This window comes from Capsella rubella, unplaced genomic scaffold (genome assembly GCF_000375325.1).
Source record: "Capsella rubella cultivar Monte Gargano unplaced genomic scaffold, Caprub1_0 scaffold_3, whole genome shotgun sequence".
In the NCBI taxonomy this organism is placed as follows: domain Eukaryota; kingdom Viridiplantae; phylum Streptophyta; class Magnoliopsida; order Brassicales; family Brassicaceae; genus Capsella; species Capsella rubella.
In genome coordinates this window covers 336,614-354,922 of record NW_006238921.1, presented here as the reverse complement: position 1 = coordinate 354,922, position 18,309 = coordinate 336,614, and the positions used below count along the sequence as shown (strand labels likewise).

The following is an 18,309-nucleotide window of genomic DNA, read 5'->3' as shown; positions in this document are numbered from 1 at the left end:
AAGAAATGTAATTAAGTTTTTATGTTTTTATGCAGAATCATTGGTGGGTTCTTAAGTAGTGTATCTTATGATTAAAAAATAAAAATAAAAAAGTTAAAAAATTAACAATTTAATTTTTGAAAAGTTAATAATTATTAGAAAATAAAAACTAAAAATATAGATGAGATACAATTTATTGCATAAATAACATAAACACAAATCACAATTAATTTAAAAGTGATTTGTATAATGTTTTGTTTATATGTGCTCGACCGATTGGATGCTAGAGAGAGAGAGAGAATTATTTTTTTTTCATAACACCCAATCAAACCTTGCCACGTATGCGCCTCTTACACCCAATTTTTGATATTATATAAGATACGATCCTTAGGTAATTATGTGTATTTTGATTTATATTTAAATGCTAATACACTAAGGATTACCATAAGGATTGACCATTGAGGATGGTCTTAGACCATCATTAACAAGGGGTTCTTAAATAAATTTTAAGCTAAAAAAAGTTAAGAAAAGGTAAGAAAAGTTAGTTTATGTCTCTTGTATAAGAGATATTTAATCACTTTTCTTAGTTTTTTTGTACTTTTCTTAACTTAAGATTTTGTTAAAACTCCTTGATAATCATGCTCTTATATATATATAAATGATGCCGTTGCTTAAAGATGAACTTGTTTTTTGTTTTGTTAAAACTTTAACTTAGAACCAGCGCAATCATGTCCTATGACCAATTTCAGTTTTCATCCTCAATCTTGATTTGTTTCCACTACATCCATATACTCAATCTGTTTCTTTATTCGTAAAATAAGGTGTATTTTTAAAAATACATTTTGGAAACTCTTTTTTTTTTTTTGGTCCTATATACACGTTACACACACTATCCCTAAAACCATTAGATATATAAATTGCTTCTTTGCGACATGTAATATATCTACACCTTGTTCTCTGTTTGACTACACTCTCAACACCAGATGAAGTAAGGCGATGAAATGATAAAGCCCTAGTGTGTGTACATACTATGTTAACCCACAGAGAGCTTCAGTAAACAAACAACATTTGAAGACTTAATCCTTTTTCTATTTTTCTCCATCATCTTCCTTTTCTACCAGAGACTGTCTTTTTCACAGCTCCAACAGAGACTAAGAACTGATCAAGAGAAGAGAGAGTTCTCATATCGTCCGGAGGAAAATAGCTCGCAGCTTTTCCCATTAGCGACGTGAAGATAAGAGAGAGCGAAGGCTGAGTTACATATCTTTCCCCTAGAAGATCATCTAGGAATCCAAATGCAGCTAGAAACTCTGATCTTCCTGCGTTTATTGGAGCTTCGAAATGAGCTGGGATTATCCTTTTAAATCTCCAGTCACGGGCTATCTCATCTATCCAATCCCTCACCTGAAACATTAGTGATGAACGAATCAAAACAAACCCGTTTGGACCCAAAAAAAAAAGAGTTAAACAGATGATGCAGAGATAAGGAACCTTCTCAGGGACTTTGCTAAAGACCAGAGTCTTTACAATGGGAGAAACGATCAGTTTCTGCGACATTTTTGCGAAGCTTGCGTTTGGTTCCAAGAGATTCGAGGGACCAAGAAATAGGATTTGCAAAACCATCCTTTCCCATCCTACAAATTTTAAAACAAACAGAGGCCACTGATATCTAAGATCTTCTGGTTGAAAACAAGGAAATTTGATTTTAAGAATTGCTGACCTTTTTGGCGGGTGTTGGGATTATCAACCACTGGATCATTAGGAACGTCTTTTCCTTTGCTAAGTATCTTCACAGCTAGTCCATTCTTAGCCGAGGCCAACAAGGATTCGTTACTGATACTTGAGGGAGGTTTCCGTGGGACGAAGATCACAGCATCAGTGACTAAAAGTGTTCTTGACCGCTTATGGTAAAACGCTACTTCAACATATGGTCCAATTCCTGGATATCCATTAGAAAATACAATTTCTGAATCTTTCAACCAAACCCGATTGAGATACTGAAGGAACATACCAACCAAACCAGATTGAAAAACTGAAGGAACATACCAACTTCTGGAGAGCTTAGGACTTTCTGCTCGATCTCCTCAGCCCATGGCGTAGATAAGTCCCCGTCTTTAATGATATTAGCACGAAAGATACCGAAAAACTCGAGTGGTAGGTTCAATGGCCAGCTCCATTGTCTTGGTGCCACCCATATTTGAGCCTTAGGGAACTTTCTAGAAAATGGACCGACAAAAATCTTGTGCTCATAAGCAAATGTTGGCAGGACAATGTACTCAACGGGAGCTCCCAACTCCTTAATAAGCTGCCACAAAGCGAAATAGCCAATAGAGTTCAACCATCTGAACGCTTTCTCTAATTAACAACCTAAGTAAGTGTAAAATATCAAGGCAAGTAGAGAAAAAACAAGAAAGTAGGATACTTTGTCAATTCAACAATTACTTTTTTTGTTTTTTTGTTAAAGCAATTCAATTCTCTGGAGATAGTTAGTCATAAAGAACCAAAATCCAATTTGGTGGGAAAGGAGAAGAAAGGGAACCTGAATACACTCCTTGGTGGGAGCAATAGGAGCATGAACCCATAAACCTCCAGATTTTAGTTTGATGACAGTCATTCGAATATTCGTGGACACACTGCTAAAACCTAAAGCTTGTTCTTGTTCAAACATCCATATGCAACCTTTAACCGCCTGCGAACAAACACAAGGTTCAAAGTTGAAACAGTGGTTTTGGGCGTAACCGACTTGTGAATCTGAAAATTAAAGAATCCTAATGAAATGGGAGAGATGGAGGAAAAAAGCTAACCTCGGTTCTGATGGTGCGCCGGTTAAGGAAAGGGCCAAGGGGAAAAGGAAAGCCAGTGAAGTTAAAATAAAACCGCTTGCTCCGATCTCCGTCTAAGTCGTCATCAGTAACGACGGACTTGCTCGACGAAGAAGCAGAAACCATAACCGGAGCTTTAATCTCTCGGTTTACGGACATGGGTCGACTTAAATTCAATGACCCACCGAGAAAGATGATGTTTTTATCCAAAGGAAGTTTGGGTTTCGGAAGAAACGAAGAATGTTTGGGGAGATGAACGGCTATGGCCGCTGCCGCCATTTTCCTTCTTCGCTTCTCTCTGGTCGATGTGTTCCGGTTCAGCTAAGGTTTTGTTTGTTTGTTTGTTTGCTTTTTAGTTGTTGTACAATAGAACTAGAAGCTGATGTTTGGACACGTGGATGGGTATTGCGGGATAGTTTTCCTACGTGGATATTATTGTGTGGACATATATAATTTTAGTGTAAATCAAAAATAAAATGGGAAAAAATACCAAAATTCTTATTGGCCAATATGATGAAAAAGAGGAAACAAGGTTTTGTTAAAAGAAACTGTAAATAGAACATTGGAGAAATTTGCCAAAGAAGAAAAATTATACTCCTATATGTACAATATTTTAATAAAAATTCCATCGGCCTTGTGGTTATGAGTTATGTCATAAGTGACCGTAACGGCTACAAAAATACAAGTTAACTATTTTGTGTACCAATAAACTACTACATCACCAGTTGTACCTTGATAAACTCGTAGAGTATTACACAACTTATCAAAGTAAACATTGAAAGAAATGTTTTCGTTGTACCTCAATATGCTCTTGTGTCTTGGGGGAAATGATGAATCCTAGCTTTAGTTTTTAAGTTTTAACAATTATTTACAACCAATAAAAAGGAAATAAATCTCGGCCAAAAAGGAAATTAAAAAGAAAATATGACAAAACAAAACCAAAAAAGAATAGTAGAATATAATCGCCAAAAAAGAAATAAATTAGCCAAGTTATAGAAATTGACGTTTTTTATTTTCTTTTAGGGTCAAAATAAGGGAATAGAGAAATTTCCCATAACAAACATAACGCTTATCTTTAAATTTTTCGTCAAGCTCGAGGTTTATTAATAATACATAGAAGGATTCAAAGGGTTTTTAAAGTAGACGAAGAAATTACGGATCTTGAAAGATCTTTTCCTGCAAAAAAAGATTACGATACTCGCGTGTCCTCCTCCTCAGGTTTCAATATTTTACTTTTAGAAGAAGAAAAGAACCCATCCGGTGACGAGAGTGATCATCTGATCGATGGCGAGAGTTGCTGCGTTGTTTGTTGCGGCGGCTGTTATGGCTTTTCTTGCTGCGGCGCCGGTGACGGCAAAGAGATGGACTGTGGGAGATAACAAGTTTTGGAACCCCAATGTCATCAACTATACCATCTGGGCTCAGGACAAACACTTTTACCTCGACGACTGGCTCTGTATGCTCTCCCTCCTTTATTCTCTCTCTATTGATATTATCACACACACTTTATGTTTTTATATCTTAGAATATATACTTTGGGTCATGTCATAGGCTGTTTGAAAAGGAGTACCACTTGACTCTTTTCAATCGCTCTGTTTTTTTCTTTTTGTTTGGTCTTTCACGGCACCCAAATTTTTTTAAAAGTTTGAACATGTTAGGTTTCAGTTTATCTAGGCTCTGTTTCTGAACTAATAAGTCTTTTCAATAAGATCCCAAATCAGGTCTCTTGTTGACTTATTTGTGTGTTTCTCAATGTACGTGTCTCTATTTTGGTTTCATGTTTGTATCCATAGATTTTGTTTACGAGAGAAACCAATTCAACGTTATAGAGGTGAACGAGACGAACTATATAAACTGCAATTCCAACAATCCCATCGCTAACTGGACTCGTGGAGCTGGAAGGGACTTGGTTTATCTTAATGAGACCAGGTATTACTATCTCATTAGTGGTAATGGTGGTGGATGTTACGGCGGTATGAAGCTTGCTGTTTTAGTTGAGACACCACCTCCTACACCACCTGCTTCAGCTATCAAGAACAGTGCAGGAAAAAGAACTTCCACGGTCTCTGCTTTTGCTTATCAGTTGGTTGTTTCGGTCGCTGCTTTCGCAGCAGTTGGGACAATGTGGGACGCGTTGTTGTGGTAACAAGTCTGGATTTTTCTCTTAAAGAGAGGACAATTGTAAGATTCTATTTATATCTTCACGAAGTGAAGCTCTTTTATGTTAGATTCTTGGATCTTTAGTTGTTGTGCTCTGGATGTGTTTGTGTGGGTCTATGGAGAGAACTCATGCTTTTGCTTTTGTTGGGTTGGAAAAGCAGATTAGTCATGCTCTTAACCTTAGTGGGCCTTACGATTTGGGCTTGGATCTTAAGTTATAGACCTTTGATCAATTTGAAAACATAGATGATAGTTGACCCCAAAGAAGAATAATAAGGAGAGGATGCTAGTAGTTGTCTTGTCACTGTGTATGCAAACACGTCCATATCTATATGATTGTTGACAGAATATGAATATTTCTTTATTTATTTATCAAGAATATTTTTATACTGCTCCACTTGTTTTATTTCTTTTGCTTATCGATTTTAAATTATCTGCATAAGGATTGTCACACTTTCTCCACGATCTATATATATGTAATATGTTACACAGTACACACTGTTTTTTCTTTTCTTGTTGTAAATGGGTAAACAAAATAAGTTGTGGTTAACCCTGTTTGGTTAGAGATTTCTATGAAATAAACGTGTAAGATATGAAATGTTAGAACATTTGGCTTTTTTTTTTTTTTCATATACATATTTAGTTCAAAAAAATTTGTGTCAAAAAACTATTTCTTGTACATTTTTAATCTACTTAAATCTGAAAAAATCTGGACTCTTAGCTTATTGTCTACATATATATACGTGGTACTAGCTAGCCGTTAATAATATTTGTAGATCGTAATATCTAATTTGTTCGACTCTTTTCATAAAACACCTAAAACTTATATATTAAACTAAACCCTGATCATATCACAAACAGTGGACGCCATGACTAGTCACCTTAGCCTATCGAAACCCTAGTCTTTTTTTTCATTGATTAAATTAAAATATTGTCGATGACCATAAAACAATTTTAACAAATAACCAGCTAGCTAGACTATTTTAGTTTATTAACCAAGGCTGGCAGTTTATTGTATCATCATTAGTTCATCACATTGATAATGACGTGATTGTAAAGTAATCTGACCACGAGATTTGATCATCTGAAGGTGTATAGTTTTATACTTAAACCCATTAAAAAAAGAATAATATAATTCACTTTCAGTTTTAATAAATCGTTAAATTGTTCGTGTGGTTATCGGATTTTTCGACTATGTAAAGAGCCTAAATTAATTAGATAATATAGCTTGACCCTTATCCAAAAGTCAACCACACGTCCCGACAAAACAAAAAACAGCTCTTGAAGGTTTTTTGTGGTCATAAGTTTATTGTTCTCCATGTTTTTTTTTTTCATAGACCAAGGTTATACAATTCTTCTTGACCCTTCTCGAGTTTAACTTAACGTCTTTGTCATTTGAATTCCGTAATTGCTAATCTAAGTATTATATCAAGAAATGTCAAACCTTTGTTAATGTTTCAATACATACTTGAATTGCTTCCCTTTCTATTGCGTCCATATAACTCATCATACTGCGTGACACCAAAAATAAAAATTATGATTATCGAATTATATAAATCAAATTTTACATGTATAGATGGGAAAATAAATTAAGAAAATGGAAACTGATAATTTTACTTTAGTAATGAGGTATCAATAGGCTGTCCCTTAGGTGTCAAAAACAACAAAATAATGATACAAATTGCAAAAACAAATGTCAGTTAATTAACTAGTTTAAGTTGTTGATTCCTTTAATTCTCTTAACACTCCGAAGAACATGCTACGCAGACACTTGTCTTGCTTCAAACGATCCCCCGAAACAAAACGTAATTTAATATAACACAAATCGTTAGCACTAATATTCCCAAAATCACGTTATTATTCATTATATCATATCGAGGAGAGATTAGATCTTTATAATCAGCGATATTATATTTTTGACATTTTGTTTCAGCTTCAAATTTGTAGTTTGGTCACTTGAAAAGAACTTACAATAATGATACATGTAAAATATAGTATCAAATAATTGACTAAAGTCGTGGGCAATATCGAACATTAATTATTATGTTACTAATAATTAGCCGGTGCTAATCAAATTTATGATTTCGGAATCAAATGGATCCTTTCCAGATTTTCTTTGTGTCCCATCCATTCGAAACCCCAATCTTAAGGAGATTAATATTCAAAGAAAAAAGAAATGGGCATAGTAGTTTTACTGTCGGTCATTTTAGTGAATTGAAGATTATGTTCTGCATAAAATAAATAAATATATAATAACAAATGCAAGTTGGTCCTTTTGTTTTTGGCTCATAAAGGAATAAGGTGGATGTTTATTGGCTATTTCATATCTCACATTTAATTTCCACCTGTAAAAGTTTTGACCTCTACTACTTTAAGCAAGATCTAACGGATACTTGTAAGTAGGTAAGATCAACATTATAGAAGTATAAGACAATCCTCAATGCATAAATTTTAGGGGGTTTTTACCCTAAGATTTGCAAAGAAAGTATCTTATATCGAGGATAGCATAAGATATCTCTATAATGATGACCTCATAAAAATATATGATCAACAGTCCTGCATCCATCACTTACACGATTGAACAACGATAAGCAAACAAAAACGACTCTACCACACCTGTCTAAAATCGTCGATCAGTTTATGTTTAGTATTCTAGAATGATGTGGTTTTGTATTCTTTGTAAATCAAACTGATCTGAACCTAACACATATATACCCACTTGGTCAGCTTACCATTGAATCCATTATATTTCCTCACTTACATTCATTTAATCTAAAAAGTGAAGTTTGTCGCCACTTGGACTGATGGCCGCCTCGAAGTGCCGGTCTTTTGAGGCTAACAACTCTGGGAAAAATACAAGCCTCTCTATTGATCATCACATTGGACGACGTTATTTAAAAACTCTTAATATAGACTATGTGATGCATTTAAGTTATTGTTAATGTTTAATTATACTAAGCCTAGATTATTGATGTTTTAGATGTGATCAAGAAACACAAAGACTCATGACATCACCTGAAAAGTGAAAACTAGAAAGAAAAAAAAATACTAAAAATATCTACCGGTCGAGTGGATAATTTTTGATAATATAAAGAATTTGATTAGCGGTTAACTCAAATAATTAAGTTCCACTTTACGACATGAAAAGGTCTAGTAAACAACCTAATATTGTTGGTCCACAGGATTTACTAATATGTTAATGCACAAGTACAAATAGTATCCAAGATGACTTTTACAAGTTAAACACCATAATTTTTGGTTATTCAATCAACCTGTTAATTAAACTAACAATTATAATATAATGGTAATAATAAAAGATACAAGTTGGAGTTATTTTTCATAAGACTGATAATAATAAAAAGCTTAAATGCGAAATTCAGAATAGAGTGATTGGAGCACAATAAATTAGTAATAAAATAACTAATATTAAAGAAGTTCCAAATGTTTAGCCCGTAGACTTTTGAAAACCAATGTCAAGGCTGCACGAAACCGATCTAAAGAAAAACATACATTGAAACAGAAGACTCTTGTCTCTTTGTTTCCCTCTGTATATATATATATATATATTCATAGACACAGACATACACCACACAGTAATTAATATCTAAAGAGATCTACAAAGATTGAGATTTCTATTTTCAGGATATGGCCGTAGAAGACGATGTATCTTCTTCGATAAGAACGACCACGCTAGTGGCTCCAACAAGACCCACGATCACTGTTCCTCAGAGGCCCCCGGCGATCGAAACGGCGGCTTATTTCTTTGGCGGTGGAGATGGGCTTAGCCTTAGCCCAGGTCCACTTTCCTTTGTCTCTTCTTTCTTCGTTGATAGCTTCCCTGACGTGTTGACACCGGATAATCAACGAACGACGTCGTCCTTCTCTCAGCTTCTCGCCGGGGCTATGTCGGTGTCTCCTGGCGCTGGCGGCGGAGGACGTTCTACGGCGGGGATGTTCCCCGGAGGAGGTCCGATGTTTACAGTCCCTTCTGGTTTCAGCCCTTCTAGTCTTCTCACCTCTCCCATCTTCTTTCCTCCTCATCAGGTTGGTTTTTAATTCTTTCTCATCCTTAATTACTATGTTAGTTTGTAGAGTGATTTTTTATGTGAAAACAAAATTACTAAAACACAAAAAAAAGATTAATTATGTGAACTTATACCAAATTACTAAATAAGTTCATAATTCACATTTAATTAGTTCGTAATGAAAAAACATGGTTTATTTCAAAACTCATACACTGATGAACAATCGTCTAAATCTAAGTTGGGAAAAATGCCTCGACAATATTATAAAACCGACATATTTTGGACACCGTTAGTTACTTAATAGCTAGTTCCAAACCAGCATTTTTAGTTTTTCATGTCATTTTCCTTTTTCGTAATAGTACTATATATACCATATGATCAACTAAATCGATGGTATGAAATATAATGCAGCAGTCAACAGCTCAGACCAGCTTTGTCCAACCCCAGCCTCAACCTCATCAACCACAACGACAAGACACATTTTCACACCATATGCCGACATCGACATCCACCGCCATCCATGGCCGTCAATCTTTTGAAGTTTCGCAAGCCGACCAAAGAGCTCGAAACCATCATAATAATCCGGCCAATAATAGCCGGTCGTATAATGTGGTAAATGTTGATAAACCGGCGGATGACGGTTACAACTGGAGGAAGTACGGACAAAAGCCTATCAAAGGGTGTGAATATCCAAGGAGTTATTACAAATGCACACATGTTAACTGTCCGGTTAAGAAGAAAGTTGAAAGGTCGTCGGATGGACAAATCACTCAGATCATTTACAAAGGTCAACATGATCACGAGAGGCCTCAGAATCGCCGTGGAGGTGGAAGCAGAGATTCCGTTGAGGCTGGTGATCATATTCATTTCGTTGTTGGTGGTGCAGGGCATGTGATGGAATCTAGTGATGATAGTGGTTATGGTAAGGATCATGATGATGATAACAATGACGATGATGATGGTGATGAAGATCTTCCGGGTTCAAAGATAAGGTATACTACTAGAAGTGCATGTGACTACTAATATGGAAAGAGCACATAAATAGTATAAAACGTTCATGCCATTTCCAATTAGCGAACTAATATTGTTGGGAATATAGGAAAATAGACGGTGTGTCGACGACTCACCGGACGGTGACCGAGCCAAAGATAATTGTCCAGACAAGAAGTGAAGTGGATCTTCTCGACGATGGTTATAGGTGGCGCAAGTACGGACAAAAAGTTGTCAAAGGAAATCCCCATCCAAGGTAATATATATTTAATTAGGGTTTTTTTTTTTTGTTTTGTTTTTATGTTCATATAGTCTAATTAAAATGAGTCTAGTCAACCAAGTTGATATCACTATATACTAGATTGTTTAACATTTGTTTCTAAAAACAGTAGTCCTTTTGTTTTGGTAATATTAGGAGCTACTATAAATGTACAACGGCGAATTGTACGGTGCGCAAACATGTAGAGAGAGCTTCAACCGATGCTAAGGCTGTGATTACAACTTACGAAGGTAAACACAACCACGACGTCCCTGCCGCAAGAAACGGTACTGCCGCGGCTGGGACGTCCGACCAACATCGTATGAGATCAATGTCCGGGAACAATATGCAACAAAACATGAGCTTCGGTAGCAATAATAATAACTCAGGCCAGTCTCCGGTTCTATTGAGACTGAAAGAAGAGAAAATTACTATTTGACTAATATAAACCGAAGATCTCGAGATTGATTTAGGATTGGTTTAGCTTCTCGGTACGTGATTGATTTTGAACCAGACTACTACTGATTGATGACTTGCATAACAAGTGTGATGTGAATTGAGTGCATGCTTTTAACTAAAGAAAATAAATATGTCTTTCTTCTTGATTTGTTTGTATCTAATCATTGTTTGAAAATACGAATGTAACATATAGACTATATACTTTGCTTTTCAGTTTTGTTCCCCTTCACAATTTAGAAACAAAATATTTTATAAAATTTTCTTGTCGGTGAATCAGATAAAATCTATTTAAAATTACACATGAAAAAGATTGAAGATAAAAAAGATTTGTTTTTGTTGTCTCTTAATTTGCTCTTCCAGAGTTTAAGGAGGATTATCGAATTCTCCGCAATTATCTGTCTCTCTCGATTCGGTTTTCTCTATTTTACATCAAAAACTATTTTCCTTAAATTTTTGTTTTTTTAAATTTTTTTCTCCTTTATTTTCGTTTCTTCATGGTCTAATGCGGGGATTGCCCTCCCTGCGTTGGACCCGTTTACCCGACCCGGGTCGATACTCACGCCGCCCGGAAACTCTCCTCTGACAATTATATCGTTATGGGTTGCTTCAACTCCAAGCATTCTTCTCCGGCTGGTCCTCCACGCCCTCACCGCCGTCGTTTCGACACAAACGTCCACCACCGAAGTCATGCCAAACCCCAAGAAAACCATGAAAGCCATGTTCTTCCCGGTCCTCCATCTCACCGCCGTGTCGTCAACTCATCTCCCAAAAAACCTCACAATAATGACGATGATGCTCCAAGATCTAGGACGACCGGTGTTAGCCTGAGATCGGGCTTGCCGCACGGTAATGTAGCGGCTGAGCAGGTGGCGGTTGGTTGGCCCTCCTGGCTCAGCTCCGCCGCACCGGAGGCCGTTCATGGATGGGTTCCACTACGGGCTGAGGACTTCGAGAAAAGAGAGAAGGTACGTAAAATAATCCTAAACCTAATTTTATATCATTACATTGCTTGCCAGAAAAGAAAAAAACCCTATCAATGATCTCTCAATAATTAACTTTTTTCAAAAATCTTAGATCGGACAAGGGACGTACAGCAACGTGTTCCGGGCTTGTGAGGTATCGACGGGACGAGTAATGGCTTTAAAAAAGATAAGGGTCCAAAATTTTGAAACTGAAAATATAAGATTCATAGCGAGAGAAATCATGATTTTGAGAAGATTAGATCATCCCAACATTATGAAACTCGAAGGGATCATCGCCTCAAGGAATTCAAACAGCATGTACTTTGTGTTTGATTATATGGAACACGATCTCGAAGGCTTATGTTCATCTCCCGACATCAACTTCACCGAGGCACAGGCAAGAAAGAGAGAACCCTGACCCTTTCTGCAAGTAACTCTGTTTTTCTTCTTCTGATAACCCTAATTTCGTTTTCAGATCAAATGCTACATGAAGCAACTGCTATGGGGAGTAGAACACTGTCATCTGCGAGGGATCATGCACAGAGACATTAAAGCCGCAAATATTCTGGTGAATAACAAAGGAGTTTTAAAGCTAGCTGATTTTGGATTAGCCAACATTGTAACACCAAGAAACAAGAATCAGTTGACGAGTCGGGTCGTGACATTATGGTACCGTGCACCAGAACTTCTGATGGGTTCGACCAGTTATAGTGTATCGGTCGATCTTTGGAGTGTTGGTTGTGTTTTCGCTGAGATTCTTACCGGAAGACCACTTCTTAAAGGAAGAACAGAGGTGAGACAGGGGAGCAAACCAATGAACTGAAATTACTCACTCCAGAGAAGAGATTATTTTCCTGAAATTTTTTGTTTGTGCTATTTCTTTTTAGATTGAACAACTTCACAAGATATATAAACTCTGTGGATCACCGGATGAAGAATTCTGGCAAAAGAACAAGCTTCATCCTCAAACTAAGATGTTTAGACCACAGCATCAATATGAAGGTTCTTTGAGAGAAAGATTTGATGAGTTTCCGGAAACCGCAATTAATCTTCTGGAGAATCTATTAGCCATTGACCCTGAGAAACGAGGAACTGCTTCTTCTGCTCTCATGTCAGAGGTGACAAAACTGACTATTTGAAACCCTAACCTGTTGTATAATCAAATAAGCTGAAACTCTTTTGTCTCTCCTCTGTGGTTTGTTGTTGTTCTTCAGTACTTTAACACAAAGCCTTACGCTTGCGATCCATCGACATTACCTAAGTATCCTCCTAACAAAGAAATGGATGCTAAGTACCGCGAAGAACTTCAACGAAGGTACCAATAAATTTCGTGGTCAGAGCTGTGTGTGTGTATATCACTTGTGTTGAGAGATTGAAACTTTGTCTTGCAGGAGAAGAGTTAGTGTCAAGAAAAGAGATAATTTGGCAACCAAGAAAATGGGGAAATCTCGTAGAACAGTGAAAGAGCATACAAATCTCACCAGATTACCAACCCACCAGGTACAGTATTATGGTGCTTCTCTATACCTATGGATGACTTTAATTCCCGGTTAAATATTTTGTAAGTTTGTTCATATAATATTTTGAATAGGAAGCGAAGAAGGAAGCTGAAACACAAATTGTTATCCAGACGCCGTCAGAGACATCTCAGGCAACAACGCGAAGCGAGTTTCCTTACAACAGTTTATCACAAAGCACGGCACCAGCGAGTGGGTTCGCGTGGGCAGGGACAAAGAAGAGGAAAGAAAAGGACGTAGCTTCGACGCTGACTTATAACCAGCCGGCAGGATCTGCGAGCCACGTCAGTGGTATGAGCATGGCTTTCGCAAAGAACACTTTCGGGTTAACAATAAACGAAGAGAAACCGAGCTTTCTTAGGCCTCACGTTTCTCTGGACTCCGCTGATGTGTTGCTGTTCTCTGGCGTGCATCACAAGAACTCAGAAGAAGATGCGGTATGAGTCAATTGAACCCAGTACCATCTAAACCGGTTGTTGGAATTCCATTTTTGGCAGCTTCAATTTTATAACTTTGATAAATTCCTTACAGGATTTGGCGAATTATGGGGCGAATCCGAAGATATTTCAAACTAATGGGATGAATGAAATATTGAGGAGGACTGAAAGTGATGTTAGAGTTGGTGTTCGGAGACCACCACGAATAGAGAGAGGTTGATAATTTGAGGGGAAAGATAAATCACTAATTACCAGAATTTTCAGCCAAGTATATATATACATATTTTTTTACAACTGTCATTTGTTGTAGTGCATATTTGTTTTAATTTGTCACAAAAAGAAAAAAGAATAGCCCAAGTCATACTGAAATGATTCAGTTTCAGGTTTTCGAAAAGATATATTTGTTTATATTTTTTTCTTTTACAAATTTCATTGTATTTTTGTGAGAGTTTACCACACACATACACATTCTTTCAAGTGTTATTTGTTTTATTTTTGCAGGAGAAAATAACTGGGTTAGGTAGACCACACGTTGGACACTTTTGAAATTCTTTTGGGTTTGTTTTTTAATTTGTATAGTTATTTTTGGATGAAATGTGACAAACGTGTTCTTCAAACTTCTTTCCCAATCAGATAATGAATTTCTTGAAATTATACATAAATTTATTTATAAACTTTCCATAATAAACCAGAAAGATACACTCTTTAAGACTTACTTTATTGAATGCTCTGTTGACCAGAAAAAAAAACTTTATTGAATTTGCTCATCTTAAAAAGTTATTAACGAGGAAGGAAACCTTCAAATGCAACATCAATATAAAAATAAAGAAAGATATTTCGAATTTTATCAACATCCCACATATTGAAGAAGTCAAGAATTAGAATTTAGTAAAAATATTTTATTGCGTCTATTTTTGTAAGAATCGAAAACAAATCATGGACTAGAGTATAAGCTGTTTGTTTTTTCAAGAACTAATTTTGATGTTGTTCATTTATTTTGTTTATAAAAACAAAAACAACCTCAAAAAAGGTCAACCTTGGTGACATAATGCTTAAGTTATGTACAAAGTTGCTCATGTCTTTTTTTTTTTTTATCTTTTTCTTTTACTCGAGTTGTCCGGTCTTACATTTTAGTTAAAAAGAGGTTATTTTAGTAGAGCACAAAAAATAAACAAAGAAAAAGCTAACTTTTCAATCCTTTCTGAATATATTTCTTAGACGAAAAAGAAAAAAGAAAGAAGAGGTGGGGGGATCATTCTTGAAGAGGTCCGATTTGGTATTCAGAGAACTCGGAGCTGAGCAAGAAAAGCAGCACAGAGATCCAAGAACAAGAACTGAGGACCTTGTACCCTCTGCAGATCCAGCAGATACTTGTCGTCCCGAGTTTTATACAACTGTTTTCACCATCAACATCCAACAAACTTCATCAAGCCCAGAATATTATTGGTTGATAGTTAGATTCAAGATGATTAACTCTACTTCTATTTCAGTTTCAAAATGGCCATGGATACTTAAAACACTTCACCCAAAATCACATCGAAAAGACCATTATGCTAACTTCTAATGGCTTGTTGGACACTTGAACTGATGTTACATAATTGCTTTGTGTGTGGGTTCTCTACTCTAACACGGGTCTTACTTCATATGAATGTTTGCTATCATGTAGTGGAGAAGAGAATTACCTGAATTTCAAACTTGACAACATTCGGCGACTTGACAGCTGCATCGCTCTCTATTATGCTGGGATCATCTCCAAAGTAGTTGTTATCGTGCATAGAGTTACTGAGCATACCATCTGTGCTGTTAGGAACCCATCTGCACTTCATGTTGTAGTGCCCTATCTTCTTCCAACAAACATTCAAATCTTGCAGGGCTTTCAGGACTTCTGTCATGATTTCACGGGGATGAGCCCGAGACTGTATGATCAAGTGGTCATATTATCAATCAAACTAATCAGATAGATATCAAAAGCTTAAGTCTTTATAGCTTAAATACAAAAAATATCAAAACCTGAAGTCCAAGAGCCCATTTTCTCTCAACAGGGTATTGAGATCTCAAGCCAACTCCTTGATATTCCATCAGTCCTGGAAGCCGATGGCTAACAGGTGAAGCGACACTTTCGGCTGGATGCGTACGGGGAGTACCTTCCTAATAAAATTAAAGATACAAGCATTACTTCAGAGATCTTTTGCTACAATCGAAAAGGACATTAAAGACCCACCATGGTCTCTTGAAACTCGGCCCCAAGATAACCACTAGAGGCACGGAAACGATTGTCCAGTATCAGATAGTATGTCACAGTGCCCTGGAAGACAGTAGTCAGTCACAATTTAGTATTTCAGATCATTTAATGGAAAAGATTTACCTCTGAGATAATTAAAACATCAAATGAACAAGAGCCTGGGAAACATTTACATCATTCTGGGTTCTGTTACGGAGAGATTCAATGAGATGGTTTCTTTCAAATCCCATATTGATAACTTCTAGGAGAATCTCCTCGTCAATCTACAAATGAAGCCAGAGCTATTATGCCTTCATTGAAGAATAGGAATAGAGATAATCTCAAATGTAAATGAGAGTAGATATGTTAGGTTTACCTTTTTCGCCTGTTGCACTGTATCTGGAGGAGGAACCGCTAAATACCTTGGAAGATGAGCTTGGAACCAAGGGTGTTGCCGGATTTCAGGGATGGTTACTCGTTTCATGGGGTCGACCACAAGCATCCGGGGTATCAAATCTCTAGCACCAGCAGATAAATGGCTAGGTAATGTATATATCCCTCCCTATAGGACGAAAAGAGAAAAAAATTACACCTGAAGGGTGATAAAGGTGGAAACACCCAAATTCAAGCATTATTTCAAATAGACAAGAAAAGAACAAAAAGATGTAACAGAACATATTTTGCCGTACCTTTATCTTCTTAAAAAGGTTGGGAATGTTTTCATCATCAAATGGAAGAGTCCCACAGAGAAGAGCGTATAGTATCACACCACAGCTCCAGACATCTACTTCAGGACCAGCATATAGTTTCCCCGAAATCACCTGAAACAATTTACAGATCTCGATTATAACTCTTAATTTGAAACAAGCCCTACTTATAGTGCTCCTCAGATACCTGAAGCTGAAGAACTTACCTCTGGAGCAGCATAATTTGGACTTCCACAACTTGTCTTCAAAAAATGACCATCTCGCATTATATTGCTCAGGCCAAAATCAGCAATCTTTACATTACACTTAGAATCCAAAAGTAAGTTTTCAGGCTTAAGGTCTCGATGAACAACCATATTCCGATGGCAATATTCGACTCCCGATATAATCTACATCAAAACCAAGTCATGGTTAAATTTTAACTCTTAAAAAATGATAATCAAAAAGTTGATTGGAAACTTATTTGTTGATAAGAAAACATACCTGCTGAAAAAAGTTCCTTGCCTCGTCCTCCTGCAATCTACCTTTCTCTACAATATAATCAAATAGCTCACCAGAGTTCACATACTCCATGACAAGGTAAATATCAGTCGGAGTCTCTATGACCTCATAGAGACGGATGATGTGAGGATGCATAAATAGTCTCAAGATTTTGATCTCTCTCCTCACTGCATGGAAGAAAACACAGAACGAACACCAAATGAGTACAGTTTAGGGAAATGAAAAAGAAGCTATATTCCACAGCATCATAAAGTCAGAACCAGAAAAAAAAAAAATCAAGATACAGGTAAGGTGGATAGAAAAAACTGTACCTTTCTCCTCCATCTCCATGTTCTTGATTTTGCGACGATTGAGGATCTTGATTGCAACTTTATGTCCTGTCAATGCATGCTCAGCTATCTTCACCCTACCAAAGGAACCGATACCAAGAGTTCTCCCAAGCTTGTAATTTGGTAGAATCGATTCCACCCCACTTCTACCGCCTGATCCATCCATTTCTACACAAAAATCAAACAAAACAAAAGAGCCAAATCCCAAAAGAGTTATATCAGATCTACTACAGAACAAACTGCAAAGCGTATTATAAACAGAAGCAACACAATTAGAAGATTCAGTGATCGATCAGGTGAGATAGAGTATCGGATACTAAATTCCACTCATCGCTTCATTGTGAGTTGAACAAAACACAAGAGTAAACCATTAACTACCGTATCAAAATCCCCGATTCTTGCCAAATTTCACATTTCACCACTCAATTGCTTCGTTTTTTTATAAGAACTAAGGGACGTAAAAAAAGCACAAGGAAATTAGAGTATCAAAAAAGTGAGAGCAACGTGAATAAAGAATTAACCAAATACTAAGAGAGCTTAAAATAGCAATTTTGAAACTATCCCCAATTCAGAATAAGAAGAACCCTAATAATTCGATCGCAGAGATGATTACTAGTAATGGATCTCTCGTACCCGATACAGAACGAGACCAACCAAACACACCCGATTTGCAAAAAGCGAGGATTTTTAATTTCCGAAATTAGAAGATTGAGAGACATCGAAACTTACCAAAAAAATCACCACTATTCAGAACCAAAAATGCAGCAAGAACACAAACACCAAATTCTGAGCTAAAAGTAAGATTGAGATTCGAAGAAGAAGAAGATCCAGATCAGCTTAAACCCAGAAATTGAGAGATTCTTCCCCTCTCTCTCTCTCTCTCTCTCGTCTCGTTGCTTGTGTAGCCTATAAGGCGCAACATAGGAATTATTTGATTTTTG

The 18,309-nt window shown here is 36.6% G+C and overlaps 5 protein-coding genes across 6 annotated transcripts; 3 read left to right on the top strand and 2 right to left on the bottom strand.

Annotated features, from left to right (window-relative positions):
* Positions 1-869: 869 nt before the first annotated feature.
* LOC17893911 lies at positions 870-3,134 on the bottom strand. The gene is made up of 6 exons (XM_006297591.2): positions 2,784-3,134; positions 2,519-2,668; positions 2,026-2,284; positions 1,700-1,918; positions 1,471-1,613; positions 870-1,383 (listed from the first exon to the last, which is right to left on the bottom strand). The coding sequence occupies exons 1-6, from the start codon at positions 3,078-3,080 to the stop codon at positions 1,081-1,083; spliced, it is 1,371 nt and encodes a 456-aa protein (XP_006297653.1). The 5' UTR covers positions 3,081-3,134; the 3' UTR covers positions 870-1,080.
* Positions 3,135-3,926: 792 nt separating this feature from the next.
* LOC17891618 (lamin-like protein) lies at positions 3,927-5,202 on the top strand. Its single transcript, XM_006298616.2, has 2 exons — positions 3,927-4,257; positions 4,595-5,202. The coding sequence occupies exons 1-2, from the start codon at positions 4,086-4,088 to the stop codon at positions 4,945-4,947; spliced, it is 525 nt and encodes a 174-aa protein (XP_006298678.1). The 5' UTR covers positions 3,927-4,085; the 3' UTR covers positions 4,948-5,202.
* Positions 5,203-8,568: 3,366 nt separating this feature from the next.
* Positions 8,569-10,871, top strand: LOC17892424 (probable WRKY transcription factor 58). 2 transcript variants are annotated; one of them, XM_006297539.2, is made up of 4 exons: positions 8,569-9,005; positions 9,401-9,978; positions 10,086-10,232; positions 10,392-10,871. In XM_006297539.2, exons 1-4 carry the CDS (start codon positions 8,607-8,609, stop codon positions 10,672-10,674), a joined length of 1,407 nt encoding a protein of 468 aa, XP_006297601.1. In that variant the 5' UTR covers positions 8,569-8,606; the 3' UTR covers positions 10,675-10,871. The 2 variants fall into 2 exon arrangements, with proteins under 2 accessions (XP_006297601.1, XP_006297602.1); XM_006297540.2 differs by having other exon boundaries at positions 9,398-9,978.
* Positions 10,872-11,182: 311 nt separating this feature from the next.
* Positions 11,183-14,190, top strand: LOC17893684 (probable serine/threonine-protein kinase At1g54610). The gene is made up of 8 exons (XM_006299507.2): positions 11,183-11,659; positions 11,769-12,053; positions 12,132-12,449; positions 12,544-12,774; positions 12,871-12,971; positions 13,048-13,156; positions 13,248-13,610; positions 13,705-14,190. The coding sequence occupies exons 1-8, from the start codon at positions 11,291-11,293 to the stop codon at positions 13,828-13,830; spliced, it is 1,902 nt and encodes a 633-aa protein (XP_006299569.1). The 5' UTR covers positions 11,183-11,290; the 3' UTR covers positions 13,831-14,190.
* Positions 14,191-14,618: 428 nt separating this feature from the next.
* LOC17890804 (SNF1-related protein kinase catalytic subunit alpha KIN10) lies at positions 14,619-18,277 on the bottom strand. The gene is made up of 11 exons (XM_006296720.2): positions 18,098-18,277; positions 17,351-17,536; positions 17,022-17,206; positions 16,745-16,927; positions 16,521-16,652; positions 16,208-16,393; positions 16,026-16,115; positions 15,832-15,915; positions 15,621-15,758; positions 15,293-15,526; positions 14,619-15,004 (listed from the first exon to the last, which is right to left on the bottom strand). The coding sequence occupies exons 2-11, from the start codon at positions 17,532-17,534 to the stop codon at positions 14,891-14,893; spliced, it is 1,530 nt and encodes a 509-aa protein (XP_006296782.1). The 5' UTR covers positions 17,535-17,536; positions 18,098-18,277; the 3' UTR covers positions 14,619-14,890.
* Between the last annotated feature and the right edge of the window lie 32 nt (positions 18,278-18,309).